General features: G+C 28.7%; 1 protein-coding gene across 1 annotated transcript; it reads right to left on the minus strand.

The window, feature by feature from the left end:
- LOC132927981 (uncharacterized) lies at positions 1-4827 on the minus strand. The gene is made up of 4 exons (XM_060992533.1): positions 4675-4827; positions 2192-2389; positions 972-1105; positions 1-280 (listed from the first exon to the last, which is right to left on the minus strand). Exons 1-4 carry the CDS (start codon positions 4793-4795, stop codon positions 59-61), a joined length of 675 nt encoding a protein of 224 aa, XP_060848516.1. The 5' UTR covers positions 4796-4827; the 3' UTR covers positions 1-58.
- Positions 4828-20905: the final 16078 nt, after the last annotated feature.

The raw sequence follows: 20905 nt of genomic DNA on the forward strand, positions 1-20905 counted from the left end.
ACCTTTCGCAAAAACAAATTATTAGGTTTTATAATCGTTGGCTTACACACACAAACCTTTATTTACCGTCTTTTATCCCTGACCATCTTTTGACATCCTGTGATGGTAATGGATGTACCACATTCTTAGTAAATAAAAGACCAAAAGAACCTATCGAAGCATTTCTATTAGGTCCTGCGTCTTCTTCACTTTCCAACATCTGTGGCAGACCATCACACCATTCGTCTCCACTAACCACCATCTTGATTGATCGTAGTTCATCATTGAGTATTTTATACAACTGCAGTAAGTGGACAAAAAGATAAAAATAGATTAACCCCTAATATTAAATAAAAATCTCTAATTTATTAATCGAATCTGTAAGCAGTGTTGTGCATTATCTAGATAAATTATGTAGATTAAAATATTTATCTTTTTATCTTATTTAGATAAAAATAATTTTAATTATTTTTCTATCTCATCTATTTAAATAAAATGGTTATCTGAGATAAATTATCTAGATAATTAAATTTTTTCTTTGTGATTTTTTTTAGTTAAGTTTTTATTTTATTTTTATTCGATATCACTTACAAGTTACCTTATACTATAAGGTATTTTAAACTGATTAAAACTCAATATCTTTAAAAAAAATAGTTTAATAATATAATTTTTATGTTTAAACAATAAACAAAAGTACCTACTTTGTTCTTATTTTGTCTCTTAATATAAGTAAAATAAATAAAGATAATTTTAAAGAAAATAAATCATAATGACATAGGTAACCTAAATCCTAATACTTTATATTATTTGATTTATAACAAAATTTCCATTTTACAATTTTTGCATGCTTTAAACTGTGAAACTTTTTAAAATGATCTATTATCTTATCTAGATAATTTTTCAATGGATTGTCTGTTATCTTATCTAGTTAATTTTTTGGTTATCTTTGTACAACACTGTCTGTAAGGTATGTGTAAACATAGTATACTCACGCTACATCTGTAGTTATTTTTTTTGGCACCTTTGTTGTATAGTTGAACATACCAACCTTTAATATATTCATATTCTACGAATGGTTGTTTTGATAAACACTTAAACACGTAGTGGTGCATATCTGCATCAAGTACTAGAACAAAACAAATATATGAGTAATGAGAAGTCTTGTAAAAAATACTTTTAAAAATGTATTAAAACACTAATACTAGTATTCGCATAAAAAATGTTATAAATACTTTTAAAATACTTATAAAATAATGTATGTATTAGATTGATATAAAGAAATGTATACTATTATCTTTATATCAATCGATTTATTCGATTTGCCAACATGGAATAATAGTATGGGGGGGAGCTACTGAGAATATACTAAGACTGCACCCAATAAGGTACAAGTAAACACAAAATCACACATGTAAACTGCGCCCGAGTTTTTATCAAGTAAACAAAGGTGACATGTAAACTGCGGCTGATAAAATTTTAAAAATTAAGAGCTATATTTTTGCAAAAGTAAAAAAAATTACAATTTCTAATTAATTAATTTAATAATTTTTTACTTGGTTTATTACAGCCATATTTTTAATATGAATAGTTAATAAAATAAAATTAGGTGCATATATCTTTGGTTGCCTTGCGTTTCACCATACCAGTCACGAATTATTTCTGAAGGTTTTGGTCATTTAATGATTCGTGGTTATGGTTTAAATTTTGTTGTTCAGCGATTCTATCGTCATCACCTACCGTTTTTGACAGTACATCGTCACTTAACCTCACCTGAACTTAGATGCCGATTTATTTTAGGAAATTTAAATTTTGAAATTATTTTTAAGCTCTTTTCGCGCTGTGATACGCATTGTTCGGCCATTGTGACTTCACTGATTAAAGTAAATATGATGTAGTGATAATCATCATCAGTTATTGTATACCGCAATAGTTATTTGATAAAGTGGTATTTTTATAAATACTATGGTTTTGGACAAATATACATTTTGATCAAAAAAGTACACAATCATAGATTTACTTTAATAAGTTAAAAGTTTTGTATAATTTACAAACGGGGCGCAGCTTACATTATACCTTTTTTAACATAAGATACAAATTTGGGCGCAGTTTACGTATGCCCTAATAAAAACATGATTTTAGACAGGGAGACCTTTCTGGAGTTGCGAACGCAGCATTGTACTGTAACAATATTATAATAATTCATTATACGTACCCGTTTCTTCGCAACTTCCAATGCCATATTTGAGATCGCCCAGCCACAAATTAAACGCTGGTACAATATCGCCACTGTCTGGTTGCATGGAAGCACATCCACCTGCCGGTGGATCGTAAGTGCCTATCACCTTTACTTTAAATTGTACATCTGGTGATCCAAATGGTGGACAGTAATCTTTGTTTTTATCCACATGTACTATACACACAAGAAAACGAATACCACATTAAATTTAAGAATATTATACTGTTTGTTTATACAATATTGTTATTGCGGTTTCATACATGGTCGTCTAAGCGAGACGATGATTAGGTGATAGGTATTTATAATGTTTAGATATTATTATGACAGCAGTGAATCGTCGTCATACGGACGATCATTGCACCGGTCAAAATACGCTTGATTATTTTAATCGAGACTTCCGAAAGCGACCTGGTACAGTGAATGTTATAAGTCACGCATTACTTTTCGACTTTGTTAATTCATCAAAATTGTTGTTCAACGATTCGGGCAACTGACCTCGTTATCGCAGCACCGTAAAAAATATTACCGCGTTAGGTATATCTGTAGATATAATTTATCAATTAAACCTACCTTTTTAAAACACCAAATTATATTATTTATTATACTTATATTATATACTAACTGCTCCGTCACAGCGTTGCCCGTGTATTAGATGGGTTAATAATGTGTGAAGCTCACGTCGATCAAACGGTTTTAAAAGTGTATTCGAATAAATACGCGTGTTTAACAGTCGCAAGGTGCAATGCAAGTGAAATATTTCAGACGGCAGCGGCGTTATTGTTTAAAATGTACTAGCATCAATGACAACATTTTTATACTTTTATAAATTTATAAAATTTAAGTATAATAAGCTCAAGGGAGGGATATTGGGCATGGACCAGTTGCGCTACTTATATTTTAGGTTCCTTATTTTTACATGGACATATGTAAGTTACTACTCGGCGGAAAAAGTTACATATGTATATACACAATTAAATATAGCTAACTAATATACATTCAAATTCAAATATACTTAATTTAAAGCAAAACGTATACGAAATTACGGGAAAATACGACAAGCTACAAGCTGATAATAGTACCTATAAATCTATTTAAAATACATATTTTTATAAAAGTATTTTTAAATACTAGGTGTAATGTAGAATAATGTTATAAACCCTGAAGACAACTGAGCGCAATTGGTCTATCTATCCAAAAAAGACAGCGCAATTGGTATGCCGACCCAAAAAAGACAGAGCGCAATTGGTATATTAAAAGGTCATTTTAAGCGCAATTGGTAAACTCCGGGGGATATTTACCCTTTTACCCTTCCCTTGGATCCGCCACTGCTAAGTACTCTGACATAACGAATTTTACTCCCCAGACTGCTCGTCGCTGCGTATGTCGATTCACTGCTTGTCTGCTTCGTGATATTAATAAATTTACGATGTACATTCAAATTACTTCGATGAACTTGTTCCACACACTAACCCGCTTACGATTGTATTCCTATATCAGTAATTTTTTCTTTATCAAATTTTCTGTCGCGAATCTAACCCTTTAAATTTTAGGTACTTCTAAGGCAAAATTAAAAAGGGGATCTCATCACAAAACGATCCCCATTCCCGTATTTATTTCGTATCCGATTTTAGACGCAAAACCGCTTGATTGATTTGTAATCGCCCTATGCTGTGCACAAAGCACGGGTAGTGAGCTCTTATGGCTAACGCGATAGACTAGTTAGTATAGTGTATAATATGTAAAATTTGTATATAATTTATAATATATTTATTACGTCATGTTGGTTTTTCATAGATATCACTTCTTACTGTTCATGAGAATTGTTTGGTACCTACGTAAATACAGTACGCGAAAACGAATGAATACAGTAATACAATTTAAATTACAGTACAACCAAATACTGCTGTACATTGAAACTTAGATTGAGCCAAAAATATATGTTGCTATTATGTATGTGCTGTTTTGATTTACGTTTTCGTCTCGTATATATGATGGAAAACTAGCCATTTGAAAATTTTATAATAGATAAACCATTTTCCTACATTTTTTCAAGCATTTAAATAATATTTTTTTGCTACTTAGTATAATATAAGCCTTAAATTAAATATCACCAATTCTATATTATAACTAATATCCTCTGCATGTATTATATCATTTTATTACCAATTTACCATTATTATTAGTGAAGTAAAAAAGTGAAATATTAGATTGTATAAAGTACTTATGCAGTATAATGTAACAATCACGGTAGAAAAAAATATAAAAATTAAAAGAAAATTAATAAAATATAAAATAAAATCATAATATTTAAAAATAATAAAATAAAATTAAATAATAACATTATTGGCAATGGTAAGATAAAGTTAATAACTAATAAGTCTTAACAATAAATAAAAATATAAATGCACAAAAAAATAAATATTAAATATTTTAAAACGATAAAGATAATAATTTTTTACCTGATGAATCTTGGAGCTCTTGTCCTGGATTTGTTTGTGGAAATACTTCAGGTGCGTTAGAAATTGCTTGTATATGGAAAATGAGTGCAAATAGGATAAATAAACTTGTCATGGACGCCATCCTGTTATAAACGTAAAAATTTAACTGGAAAATAAGATGACTGTTGAGACAGAAATGGTGATCGACAATCCTGCGCGCCCCCTTTTATGCCCTATCGGCGGCGGCGGCGGCGGCTTCTACGGCGTTGGTGTGGTGGACAGTGGTGGTGGCTGCCACCACCGGTTGCGCGTCGAAAGCACATTAGGCTAGGAGCCTACCAGAGCACCGAGCGAACGGCAATCCTATTAGACGAACCACTCACCCCCCCCCCCTCCCCGTTAAGCACTGCAAACACACAACAGACATACGCACACAGTCAAACACTCCCACCAACACACTTACATCTGCACGGTGGAGTTTCGGCGGTGGCGACGGTGTTTGATGCCCGAAACCGGATACCTAGACGACAAATGTCGAATGTTTGTCTATATATATATATATATATATATGACAATATACGATGTATTGGAAAAGATATTTTCATAAAATATAAATATTTCGAAAAACGGAACGCGTATCTTCTCGACGCGTGACTGACGACTGTATAGCGTTCACACGAACTTTCTAAGATATATAATACATTATAAATTCAGTGTTGGGATTGGATAAGTACTTTTTTAGCTAGATAAAGATAAAGATAATACAACAGAAATGTATCTAAATTCTAGATACAGATTAAAGATAATTAAATAATCATCTAGATAAGTCACAACACTGATTATAATAGGTTTGCGTAATTGCGTTATATTATTATTATGTATGTACAAACTTGGAATATGGGCTGAAAATGCACGACTTCGCGATGTAAATTCATTAGGGCTGGGATTTATATGTAATAAACTAATAAAAAACCAAAAATATGTACATATGTAATGTGCATTATTCAATTACAATTTTTACGAGTACTATTATATAAGTATAAATGTATAATACTACTAAACCACCGAAATTGTAAAAATGTACGAAATATGTAAAAAAAAGTGCTGAAATTTTACAAATCATATTAAAATATATATTTATGACGAAATATGTAAAAATATGTAAAATAAAATATTTTTTATTTTATTGCAAATCACGTGAAATGAATTTATCATTTGCAATACTTAATTTATCATGTTTTAGTAAAAATATGTATTTACATACAAATTCCAGCCCTATTCATCATTATTATGGTATATTGGCCAAACATTGTAGGTATGCCACTGACACGCAATATACTATATGTATAATATGTATAAAATATCACACCAAAAACACTTCGTTATAACTTCGAGTAAAAAAAAACTATGTTAAAAAAAATTCGTGTAGTGACATTACATTTAGTAGGTATAATGTTGACTAAGTGTTAAACGCGGCCGTTTATCATTTCAACCTATTTAGGCTATATACTCATTGATCGGCGTGTACCAGTGGCAACTAGTAACTATACGTATTACATTATTGATCGTCAAGCTACCAATTAATAATATAATATAAAAATATAATATGATTTCATAATATTATATAGACATATAGTCCATTACTTGTTATACTGTTAGAATAAATCAGTTAAAACAATAAGTATTTTTCAAACGGTATTTTTTAATTATCGTTTCGAAATAATTCAATGGTTTAATTAATTGTATACATGCTTATATTTTATTATTTACGATCGCGTTTAAAATTTATTTAGTCATACATCTACCAACTTTTTTTTATTATTATTTAATCACAGTATAAATTAAAATATTTTGAAAGCGCTTTTATGGTACTCACTGTGTCATATAACTATTATAACTGTATATATGAGTGTCGAACCAGTTGTGAGTTTAAAACATTTTTTGGAGGGTGTTGATTTTGGTTGTGTGACAGTATAAATCTTACAAATGACCAAAACATTTTTTTACCCATAAAAGATTTATACCACGCACAAGTACACTGCTTTTATTATGGCTATAATGATACTATAATGATATGCAACAATAATATATTTTATACTTAATCAGCCCCTATTTTATTGTGTAGTACAGAAATGCATGTGAACTAAAAAGTGTGTACATGTATTTACAAAAATGTTTAGTGTTTTTACTTATTTACAAAATAAAATGTGCATATATTTATACAAGACATGTAGTAAAAATGTTAGTATGGTATTATGTATATCACAATATCACTACTACGGTAATACAAAAACAGTTTTTTTATTCCAGCGGGTAGGTATAAAAAACACCTATATATATTATATACTTTATAGTGCAGTAAGTATACCGACAGAATCTTGGCGCCTGATGTTATGTAGACCCGCCAAGTATTTTACCTTTTACAATATAAAAATTTACGGATTCGGACGATGGCGACAATGATTTTATCTACGATTATATTATAATACTATTTCAACAGACAACATATTTTTTCAACAAAAGTAACGCGGTACGCAGTACGGCGTCAGAAAGGCGGACAGCTGCATCCCCTGTCAGAGACCATATATATATATTTATGTAGACGACACACGTGCACTTAGTCGTTTTCTTTGGTTTCTCGTTTCTTTATTCTACCCTACATATACAGCGATAAGTAAAATAAATTGATCTCTGTAGTTTCAGCGTATAAAACCTTCTTCGTGGGAGGTATTTGTCCTATATAGCTTTTAAACGTATTTTAGGTATTATTATTGCTTTTGATGTTTTATACAGTGCCGTACGAATTGGTGACAGCGGACAGTTCGTTTTAGAAATGAAACAAACTGCAGGAAGCCAGGAAATATATTGAGATAGGTTGTCGCCAGCGCGTTACAATAGTAATTTTTCTACTAAGCCGAGAAAATGTGCTGATCTCACGTATTGCTGTCAGCCTTCGACTTATTTATGGGAGTGTGGAACGCCTTCTTTAGAAATTATCGATTTTAATAATACGGCAACGGTCGGAACTTACGTCTTTCAATTCAAACCGTATCGTACAGGTGTTTCACTGAAAATCACAAAACCTTATATATTTACATTTATTTCAATATAAGGCTATTCAAAATGATCGAATTTTTAATTTTACAAAAATATATACAGATTACAAAATGTGTACCGAACGATCCATAAAATAATATACGTATAAACTATAAACGTGTATTACATATCATGTAGGTACATTACACAAAGATTAAATTGGTGTACAATATTTGTATTATTGCTCTGTAGGTTTCTGGTTTTTTCGTTTGAACGTTAAGATTGTTGACGCATGATTTAAATAAAAATTCTTAAGGACCAACAAAGTCTATATGAACTCAGAACATAAATATGTTAAGTCTTTAACTCCTTTTACTATTATGAGAAATTTTTTCTTGTTGAGGTTCGTTTCTGGGTTATTTAAAACTGCATCTGGGTTTGATGTAATTGTGTTGGCTTCAATTTGTTCGATTTGTGATAGCACTTAAAATCGATTTTTATATAAATAATTTTATTTATATCTGTTTTATATCTCTTATTTATGTTTGGATAGTTAGGTTCAGAGAAACTTGAGTGATTTCTTTTTTCGGTATGTTGTAAACAGCTATTGTTATTTGGACTATTTGAATTATTTGGTGAGGGTGGATGTATCAGGTTGGGATTATTTGTAGGTATGTTTAGGCGAGAATACTGTTTATTGGTTTTATTGATTTTATTAGTAGAATTTTTATTTTTATAGTTAGATTTTACATTTAGCGATAGTGGCATGTTTATCTCATATACAAGGTCGCGCACCGCTGCGCTTCGCTCGCGATAACGCGACAACTGTACGATAATTATAACACTTGGAATAATTAGGAAATTTACTCGATTTACATTATACAATAATAGAATTATAGAAACATTTTATGAGAAATAATAAAAAAAAAATTATTAGAAAGTTTTTTTTTTGTATTTGTGATTTTACAAACCAAATTTGAGAAAATTTGGACAATTGCAGTGGTATTTTAACGGAGCAACGGAAAAGGCGTGCGTTAGATATGGCAGTTCACATAGTCACATGCTACTATAAATCAATCTAGATGATAATGTACGTTGAAAAAACAAATGTTGTGCGTTCATAAAACATAAATAAAACACAATACCATTTTATTATGATGAATTTTATTATTTCGAACAATACAGTTGCAGCTTATTAAATTCAACGAAGATTCATAGTAAATATTATTATTCATATTAATATTATTAGCTTCGTATAAACCTACGGGGTAATTATTTTTTTCAACAATATTCTATGCTTACTGCCTACGTAATATAACAACGTATATGTGAAATCGTCAGAAATGTATTCTGCTTTGGAACACAAAATTATAAATGAATGTTGTTTTTTAAAAAATAATCACTTGCCAAACCTAATGATAAAATTAATAATAATAAATATATGTTATGTCGTAATGACTTTAATTATTTAAGTATAATAATGTATTCTTGCATATAATTTAACCGAAAACATTACTCCATATGTAATATGTACCTATAACAACAATAAATTGAAATTTTAAGAATATTTTTCTAAAAAAAAAATAAAATTGATGACAAACATCAATTTATTTATAACATTGATTAATTTTACAAAAAAAAATATTTATACACACTTAATTGATTCTGTTGTCTATTTTAATATTAAAATATAATATAGAAATATATTTCATTCCGTATTAAATTAAAAATTACCGGCTGTACTATTTGACTGCGTGTAATCAAAATAACATTATTAATTTGTTCATTGAATTTGAATTAAAAGCTAGTACTTTAAACTACTATCAGCAATTGAAATTAAATAAATATGTCACCGTAAAACCGTGTCTATTATGATATACATCCGTAATCTACATTCTACAGTTCTACACCGTTCTAAATCTATATTTCGTCTCTATTAAGACATAATATTGAATTGTCTGATTATTGTTACCGAATACTAAAGGTAGTATAGAGTGATTAAAAATTGCTGCAAAATTTTTTATTAATTTAAAACCACGGGTAATGTCAAATGCATAATATTTAGAAATTAATAAATAAATTAGAAAAATTATCTTAAGATCTAACATTTATTTAGAATATTATCGATGTATTTGTAACCTAACAAAATTGTCGTATTAAACTAAACATATTACTAAATATAATATACTTAAATAACTACACAAATTATATTCTAATTTTAAATTCGTAAAAATTATTTATATTCATACCTAAAATTTGAAAATATAGTATAAGGTTCTTAAATAATAAATATAAATAATAAATAATGTATAAATGTATGTTATTTTTAAACAGTCAAATATATTATACCTTTTTATGTTTATAGAAATTTGATATTTAACTTTGGTCAAAGTTATAAGTACCTATATAATATAAGATGAGATAATATTTATTGCCAAAAAGATAGATAAAATACATATAAAATTAATTAATTATATTACAAATTGTTTTGCCCAATTCACCACTGACGAAGTACCTTGTATTGGTGATATTACTGATATTGGAGTTTTCTAAATCAGTAAATCATATACATAATACATAATACATTTAATTTAGAGTTGGTTTACAGGTTTATATGTTGGTTATTTAATAATTTTAGCTAGAATATAGTCTAATGATATTCAAAATATTAAAATATGCACGTTTTATAAATCAATTATATATTTACAAAGATCATAAGTAATTATCTGCCTAACTTTTGATGTACCTATTATTATTTATGTAGTATGATGGTGTATAATGAATAGTATAAGAAATAAAAAAATAAAATCAATGAAAAGTAAAGAAAACAGACAAATAAACAAATAAACAAAAATAAACTATGTAGAACAAAATAAAATATAAATAAATATAAATATAAATGAAGAATAATGTTATTGTGTTGTAATTAAAAAATATTATTTGCGGAGACTTGACATTTGTATATACTTGTTTACGAATAGAGATAAATGACCAATAATAATAATAGCCAATAAGCCGTTTGGGCGTAATAAAATATATATATAAAAATATAAAATATAAATTAGTCAATACATAATAAGTAATTTAATATTTATATTATTAAATACGTCAAAAATGAATATAAAATATTTAAATATACAAATTTTTTATCATTTAAAATATTAAAATTAAAAATATCGAAAACAAATTTTTAATTATTATTATAATAGGCACGCCAACAATTAAAATACAATATTAAACATAGTTATTTTTACAAATAACATTTATTATATAATACGCCCAAAATATATATTAAATATCTAAAAAGTTTTTAATGTCCAAAATAGTTATTTATATTATCTTATGTTATTATATTAAAAAATGATTAACAAATTATATTAATGCAGAGAAATATTATAGTTATATTATGAACATAATATCAATGGTCTTATAATTTATAAAGAACTATTAATTTTTTATATACCGATAATATCGATCTGTTATAATAATATTATTTTAAATTTTAGATACTACAAATATTTTTATTGATTTATACGAATACATATATTTTTTTACGTCTAAACGACTAAACGGCTACATCTATTTGTCCTATTTATTATTATTATTTATTATATTTTATATACTCACAGTGATATGAATGACATGCAATATGCATACCTATAATCTATAAAAATATTAAAATCCATTCAGTGTTCTACAGAAAGTCGACATTGACTCAAAAATGTTAAACATTAAAGATTGTTAGGTATATGATATAAATGTATACATTATATACAATATTATACTAGTTAGTATTGATAATTTAATAAATAAAATGTTTTTGGAAAAAAATAATTCAAGCTACTGTATACCAGGTAATAGTAAAATAAGTTTCTATATTAGTAATACAAATTATATAAATAATATATAAACTTATCATTAAATATTATTAGTAATATATATACTGACTGATCGTCTTCGGACAGCAGTATCATTTTCAAAATTGACCTTCCTCTTTTCGACCAAAAATGATAAAATAGTTTCCTTTTTTCGCCTAAAAATAATTGCATTCTTGTTTAACATTTTGGAAAATACTGTCTCAAAATTAGTTTAAAAAAGCCATTTGGCATAACCCAGAGAGCATCACGGGGAGGCGGCTTCTATTACTCTACGAAAATTTATTTTTAATAGTTTTTTTTTCAAATTGTAACAAAGATAAACTACTGAAACATTCTTGGCCAATTGTTATTCGCAGATATGTTTTTAAGCGCCGTAAACACGAAAAGCTTCTTTCACACAACGCAGTATTCGTAGGAATTGTTAAAAATGTTTTTGGCAACAAGAACATTTATTTATATTTATTATAAATTATTTACTTACAATTATCTATAGTATTACCTACGAATATAGTTGATTAATAATAACATAATTATTACGTAACGTGATGTATTTAATATTTTTATCATTTGTTCAGTACTATATTATTATCTTTTATCAAACAATAATTTAGAATTATATTTTTATCGAATTTGGAGTTCAGTTTATTCCAGCAGGTGCAAACGTACATCTTTGCACCTGCTATATATTGCCAGGGGATACAAGTGCTGCACCCCCATATATAAGCCATTGATAGGTAATAATAACTAAATATATACTATGGTTAAATATTTTCTTTAAGCGCAGATTGTAAAGAATTATTTTTATGTGCCATCATTCTGACGGTTAAACGTTCACATGGGGTGTATTATTACTATTATTATTTATTGTTATAATCGTTAGTGTTATTTTCGAAAATGGCTGGGCACCGGCTCCCTATTGTCCCTATAAGCCGGCGTGCATGTGTTCGTGCACGCAGCGCGTTGTTTTCGTGTTTATTCGTTTTATTATATATGTGTCAGATACACGCTAGCCGATGCACGTGCAGCGTAGATCTCGTAAGTACCCACCCTAAAAACCGGTCAGTGTATTCTGCCTCTCCATCAATAATTTACAAGTCGGCGTCTTGTTGTCGTACACCCCTCAACAAAGACTATCGAGGAAATAACTGGTCGCCGCCGCCAAATGCTTCGTGTAAACCCAAGGACAAGTTCCAAATTCCAACACATTGAATCCGTATATTTTTGTCCGTTCATTTTTGACCCTCGTTCACATAATTTATATACTATATAGAAACATGAAAAAAACGACTTGGCCCATCCCACGCTACAACTCAACGAGACGGTTTAATAATAATATTATTTCATATTGTATACATTTATTAAAACGTAGAAGCGTTAACAGAAAAAACAAGAAACAAACTAAAGATATTATAATATCAACTTATAATTATATAAATTATAAATTATTATAATTACTTGATAATAAGGTGATGGTGTGATATTAAATTGTGTCGAGTCATAATTTGATCGAAACAGCAACTAATTTATAAGTATGGCACATTGGCACCATTGGCATGAATTGTCGGGTTAATAATAAATAATAATAATCATAAATTAACGAACGTGTTGAATTGTTAGATGTATATATTAATATGTGAGTCGGCAGTCCGAACAGATAACATATTAATACGTATACCTCGTAAAAATGCTGATGCCGATCTTTTGATTAGCTGTTTTTGCCCCCGCAGTGGTGATGGTAGATCTGGTAATTATGCTCATCGTATTTGTAGCTATAGGTTGTAGGACACTTTGTACAGTCGGTCACCCGGAAAAAATGAAAACCCCGGACAGCTTGTACTATTTCAGGTAAAAAAAAATGTCGAGACTTACATTGCTGGTCTATTGTACCAGCCCTCTATTTTGTATTTGGTTCTAGGTAGATTTTCTTTAATACGATCAAAACAGTTTCAGATTTAATGGAAACAATTTAGGCATTCATTATATGTATATTAAATTATAATAATTTAAATGTTAAAAATACTAATTATTAAATATTGAATTTTATATTAAATTGTTAATACATTACTTAACCTTATACAACTATACATATAGCCAAATAATTATCGCCAATATTGATAAGCGACGAATTGACGCGCGACCAAATGTAGTATGCGTCAAAATGACGTGCGGCGAAATGTACGCGTACAATTGTCGGGCGTCCAAATAACTGTGACGAATTGACGCGCGACCAAATGACGCATATCCCTCATACAAAATAAATGTATCTATGCTTAACATTGTTATTTATTTCTAAAAAGAAAAACTTATGAGGAATTTGGCCTTAAATTTTAAAATCTTATGTACTTGTGGAAATATGGAATCAATAATTAAAATGTAAAAGTCTTATGATTATATTAAATAACAAAATATTTAAGCGGTGCTAAAGATGCCAGATGGCAATAGCCAACGATAACTTAATATAATTAATTTAAAGAGCTTTGTACTAAATTTTCTAATTGCTATTTCATTGAACGTAAATATACTTTTTAATCTAATTTAATTGAGGAACGTGAAGAGGTTTAAAGTTGTTTGTGAAATATTATACATTAATAAGATCAATCAAAAAATATTTTATATTCGTAAATATTATCAATTTAAACATGACGGCTGGTTTCACTGGTTTTTTAGCATGATTTACAATTAGGATTTCTATTTGTCTTATAGTTCTTATGCAAGTACTAGCTGATATCGTGTTGTTGTGTAGAATTAATATGAAAGGCAAATAAATCGTCGAATACCTAGAGAAATTAATGTCGAATGTAAGTTTAACCTGTATAGTGTCACTGTGTTAGTTAGTAAAGTGTGTTGGTCCACGAATAAGCCTTAAACATGATGAGTGGACCAGACGGCTAGTTGTTGTATGGATACATGGTTTTAAAAATCATCGAAATATAAACACGAATCGACTATAAAATCACACACTCGTAAAAAAAAAACACTATGCAATACATAATTCAAAATAAAAAATAAAATAATATAATATTCACCGGTTTTTTGTGGTTTGATAAAAACTATAGGCACCTATTATAGACTTTAATAATATATATAATATTAATAATACGTATAGAGCAGACTTTGAGTTGTGTCTGACACTTAGATAGGTCATTAACCTAAATTGATAATGGAATACTATCAAAACTGACGATTTTCGAAATAAATACGATTGTTGTATACAGAAAATGGTAGAATAAAATAATATGTGCAACCGTTTCGTATGCGGTGGTGCACAGTTTACTTATACATATTATGTTCGAAAGCGTTCAAAACTCGTAGAGAATTATCTCCTAACGGTGGCCTTTGGCCCAGTTAATATCAAAATACTTTTTAGGATTTGGAAAACAAGTCTGTTGCTATTGATTATCAAATACATTTAAACATGTACTATATATACATATTAATATTATACACAATCGCACTAGGCTATACATACTTTAAAAATTAAAACTTGTTTCGATTCCGTGTTAACAGTTTATATGATTTTAAATTAAACGAAAAACCGATAGCGTGTTTAATACACGTCCAGGATATATATCTGTATTGATTCTGTATAATGAATAAACAGTCTGTATTTTTTCTACACGCCAAAAAAAATATAGTTTTAAGGAAAAATGTCAAACTAACGGCCGGATGTAGGTATTGTGTATACATTTACACATCTGGACAGATGGTATACGCATTATTACTTTGTGTGTTCGAAAATCGACCATCACAGCAGGGTGGTATTTGACCGATGTATTATGTGACATATTTTCACTAAGTAAGTCTGCAGTGGCGTCGCAGAAACGACGTTTTTATAAACATTCTGTATAGGCACCAATGGGCATATTATTACAGTTTATATAACAACAATGAGTAGGTAGGTGTCTTATAATGAATTTTTCCGGTCAAAATTAATAATCAATAATAGATTTAATAATATAATACGTATATATCTTATCATGCTCATCGTATCTATTGATACGTTTTGATCATTTGTAACGCGTCTAGACAACAAATGACCACTGTGAATTGAATATATACATATCTATTGGTGACACACCCGTAGAAACGATATCGCAGATAGGACAGATATTTTATATAATATTATCAAAAATCACGTTTTGTGTGAAACACCAAGGAATGTGATATCTTTAAATCGCATGCCCTTATGGTATAAACAAAAATGTACATTCGATTTCCATTATAAATAGAGCGGAAATGACTTCGTTTATTATACATTAAGTATGGTTCGGTGAGGTACCACTACGACACTATACCTATATTGTAATAACAGTGGGATTTTAATACACACATTTAATACGATAATAATATGATCGAATCGCAGTGTGCAGTATATAACCTTTTTTTAACAACTGGCGTCGGTCGTCGCAATGGTACGGCATTTATGTTCTATATTATACCTATATAATATATTTATATATTACATTAAGCGAGTGCATTATTATGTGCTTCATTTATGAATTTATACTTAGAAATGCTCACAGCAAATACGTCTATATTTATGTATTAAGAATTTATTTATATATCAAATTCATAAATTAATAATATCATAAAACGCGAAAATTGAACCGGGGATATCAAAAAAATATATAAAAAAAAGTACATTTATTTACCTCTATATCTGTATTGCAGTCAGCTGAAACGTAAGTGAAATCCAAAATTATTTAAGTAATGAGCAACGATTGCAGCAGCCAGCAATTCTTCAAGCGTGGGACATTTGCTGGTTGACAAAAGTTCCAAGTGGCGGCGTATACATATCTCTAGTTTTCGCACTTCGTCGATATTATAATATTGGTCCTGCGAAATGATCTGAGCCTATAGTTAATGGTTACTATGTCATTTGATGAAGTTAATTGGTGCTCTAAAGCCTTAAATGTTGGCCCAACTAAAGTTGGCTAGGCGGCTAGCTGTTGTATAAATACATGGTTTTAAAAATCATCGAAATAAATGAAAATCGTATCTAAAATCTCACACTCATAAAATACAAAAAAAAAAACATTATGTAATACAATAATCAAAATAAAAATGAAATAATAATATCAAAACAGACAATTTTTGAAATAAATATACGGTTGTTGTATACAGCAGATGGTAGAATAAAATAATATGTGCCAGCGTTTCGTATGTTTTTGCAGTGGCATATCCAGAATTTTTTTAGGGGGGGGGGGGGGTGGCACACACTGTCTAAAAATGTATAAGATATATTGTAATATACGTTCATGTATACAAATAAATATAAATCCATAAAACAAAAAAAATAGTAAATACGGTATATTACAAGGAGGGGGCATGGCCCCTGTGGCCGCTCCCCTGGATACGCCACTGCCTACATATTATGTTTGAAAGTGTTCAGATCTCGTAGAGAATTATCACAACACTGTGACATTTGGCCCGGTTAATATCAAAACACTTTTTGGGATTTGGAAAACAAGTCTGGTGCTACTGATTATCGGGGAATCGTAAATTCCTACACGAGAGTAACAAGTAGACAATTACATACGTTAATTCCTACATATGTAATGTGTAAGTTCCTACACGAAAAAAAAAAGGTACGTATGTTAGTTCCTACACGGCGGAATACAGGTATCTATGTTAGTTCCTACACGACGAAAGACAGGTACTTGTGTAAGTTCCTACACGATAAAAAAAGGTACATGTGTAAGTTCCTACACTAGGAATATTATAAATTATCAATCTACGTCTATAAAATACTTAAAATTATTAAATATTATATAGAATGCCTTATTTGTATATTTTTTTTTACAATAAATGACGAATTATTATTATATTATTACAATTATTATTTTTAAAATTATTAAATTGATAATATTTATAAGGTAAATTATTAAATATTATAAAGAATTATATATTATATAGAATAAAGGGTTAAAATTTATGACAGTATTAGAATATGATATAACTAATATTAGATTGATAACTTATAACATACTTTGTGTAGGAACTTGCACGCGTACCTTTTTTTACCGTGTAGGAACTTACACATGTACCTGTTTTTTTACTGTGTAGGAACTTACACATGTACCTTATTTTATCGTGTAGGAACTAACATATGTATCTTGTTTACCTGCTAGGTCTCGTGTAGGAACTTACATTCGCCCAGAGCAGTAACCTGGTATAATTAATATAGAATATAGAAAAGAAAAGCCCCTCTGGCTCCACAATAATAATTAAATATTTAGGAAGATAGCCCTTTTGGCTCGACAGTAATAAATAATAATGTATAATAATATAGTAATAATAACAATGTAAAAAAATAACTCACGGCTTTTTCGGTATCTGGTGAACCGGGTGAACTGCTGGCCAGCCACTACCTATGCCTATAATACACAAAATAAAATACACAATTACAACAATATAAATGGATAATTATGACGCTGAGTATAATATACGTGATATTAATACGATATGAGGGTGGCAATTCGCGCACACGTATATAAAATAGAAAATATTAACAAAGATATGGGCAATGGCGTATATAAGACTATAGTCTCAAATAATGCAGCTGCATGGGTTGTCATAACTTTAATTTTTAGGGAAGCTAAAAATTAAATTTTTTAGAACACACTTTGCTCTGTAAGTGGGTGTCTATTTTTTGGTGTTGCATGGCCTTTTAAAAAACCTATATACGCCACTGGATAATGTGATCAGCGCCCACGCAATAAAATATAAAAAGTATAATAAAAAACGGCAATTTGTGCATTTAAATTAAATATTATTTGCAAAATAATTAATATTGACAAAATTTGCGACGGCCGTGTTAAAATACGTGGTGTGGTGAGCCGGCGGCGGCAGATATCACGCCGATACGTAATTCCTGTATATATATAGTGTGTGTGTCTGTGTGTCTGTGTGTCTGTGTGTGTGTGTGTGTGTGTGACTGAGTGTCGATCGGCTGTTCCTCCGTGACCGATAGTATATTATAATTTATATTATATTATTTTATTTTATTAGATTATAATGTTACGGCGGCAACAATTATTAAAAATCACGTATTTTGTGAAACACCAAGGAATGTGGTATCTTTAAATCACATGCCCTTAAATGGTGAAAAAGAAAATGTACATTCGATTTCCATTATATATAGAGCGGAAATGCCTTAATTTATTATACATTAAGACGTATGCATTATATTTAATTAAACAACAGTCGAATTATAATGGACACATAATTTAATACGATAATAATATGATCGAACTTCAGCGTACGTAGCCTATATTTTTCAACTGACGTCTGTTGTTATAATGATAATGGTACGACGTTTGAGTTCTATATTATATATTTATATATTATATTAAGTGAGTACATCATTATGTATTTATGTGCATTATGTATGAATTTATATTTAGAAATGATCGCAGAAAATACGTCTATATTAAGTACTTATTGAGTATTTTTTTATATTGAATTCGTATATTAATAATATTGTATCGGAAATATTATAAATATATATAAAAATTATTTATTTACCTCTTTATATGTATTGCAGTCAGCTAAAACGTAAGCAAAATCCAAAATTATTTAAGTGATGAATAATGACTGCAGGAGTGCAGGCTGCAGAATGTAGCCAGAAATACTTTAGGTGCACGTGAGGCATAAGTATAACTATATAAGGTACCTATATAATGCCAAAATTATAATCGGTATTGATATTTGTCATATTTGATGCTTCCTATCATAATTAGATATCCTGAATGGCTGGATTCGTGTCTGTCTAAGATCTATCGGTATTAACTTACATGTTATAAATTATATTATTACACGATTATTCTCAGTTGGGGCCCAGTATTTCATTATATGAAATTAAAATTAATTAAATAAATAAAATTTAATAATAATAAATAATAATAATACAATCTATATATTATAAATTATAAAATTTTATATTTGATGTATTTGAAAAAAATTAGTTCAACTAACTGTAGTATCACTACTAATAGTAAGATGGTGAATAAATGTTGCCATACTGTATCTAATGATACGTTTTTTGTGTGCGATGATTGATCACTAAATTATGCACATGCATTGCAACACTACAAACACATGAAGAAGTATACACTTCAACACTTGAAACCTATATAACACAGCAAAACGACTTTACCGGTTTTAAAATAATAAGCATATCATTTTTTATTTTATGTATATATATAAAAAAGTATTTATGATGAGCACATAATACTATGTAATAATCGTCGTCCTATATCAGGGGCGGCCAAACGGTCGATCGCGGGAAATTTCAAAGTCGATCATGTTAGAATTTATTTTTAAGGCCACGCGCACGAAAATTAATCGAGGTTGTAGTGAACAAATTGTCGATAAGTTTTATCTGTATAATTTTCTATGGAAGTCAATCCTCATAGGTAAAGTATATTTTTAATAGATCGTGACTAAAAAAAGTTTAGCCACTCTTGTCGTATATAATGATTAATAGTAAATGTGTTTTATTAATAATATAATATTTTTTTTCTCTTATTTATATTATAATCTATTTATCTATAAGCATTAACCGGTTATGATCTTAGGTCAAAGTATACTAAAGTCTAAAAGTAAACAAAGTAAATAGGATATATAATATGAATTTTATTTCTTTAATATTACTGAATTATAAATATATATTTGTATAATAATAAAATAATAACTTGTAACAAATATGTAACAGAACTCAAAAATTTTGTGAAAAGTTTATTTTAATTTTAGTTATATTTTCAGGTTAGATTTATTCGTTTAAATTATTTATTTAGTATTTAGTATTATTTAGTCATTAGAATGTACAAATAAATGGTGTGATATTACGTCTTTAGTAATATAGTTATGACGAAAGGTGGATTCAAAAATCGGATAGGTATTTATTTATCTTTATCCATATCTTTATTTTCAGTAAAAATATAATAGTTAGGTACAAAATATTTAAACAAATAAATAATAATAATAATATATTACTGAGTTATTATGTAACATTTATAAATATAATATATTATATATACTTATATACGATATACCTATATCAATTCCTCTTAATATAAAATATTTTTCAGTAATATAAAACCGAACGCTATTGGGTTGTTATTAGTTATTACTTTATTAGTAAATTATCAAAATGTCAATATTTCCCGAATATCTAAATTTTGACGTTTGTCCATTGGTGGAATGATTACCGATTGGTGGTAGTAATATTATTATAGTTTGCAAATTAAGTTGAAATATTGTCAATTACCTATTATTTTATTTTATAAAAATTATAAACATTCGTCTATTCGTTTGCTCACTGCTTCATGTTTATT

Source organism: Rhopalosiphum padi, chromosome 3 (assembly GCF_020882245.1).
Source record: "Rhopalosiphum padi isolate XX-2018 chromosome 3, ASM2088224v1, whole genome shotgun sequence".
NCBI lineage: Eukaryota > Metazoa > Arthropoda > Insecta > Hemiptera > Aphididae > Rhopalosiphum > Rhopalosiphum padi.

Bases quoted from the DNA above. Each gene is read 5' to 3' on its own strand.
- LOC132927981 (XM_060992533.1), bottom strand. From the start codon at position 4,795: ATGGCGTCCATGACAAGTTTATTTATCCTATTTGCACTCATTTTCCAT. The intron at 2,390-4,674 runs GTAAAAAATTAT...TTGTGTGTATAG, and splicing joins AGAGCTCCAAGATTCATCAG to TACATGTGGATAAAAACAAA. The intron at 281-971 runs GTGAGTATACTA...CACTTACTGCAG, and splicing joins AAAATAACTACAGATGTAGC to TTGTATAAAATACTCAATGA.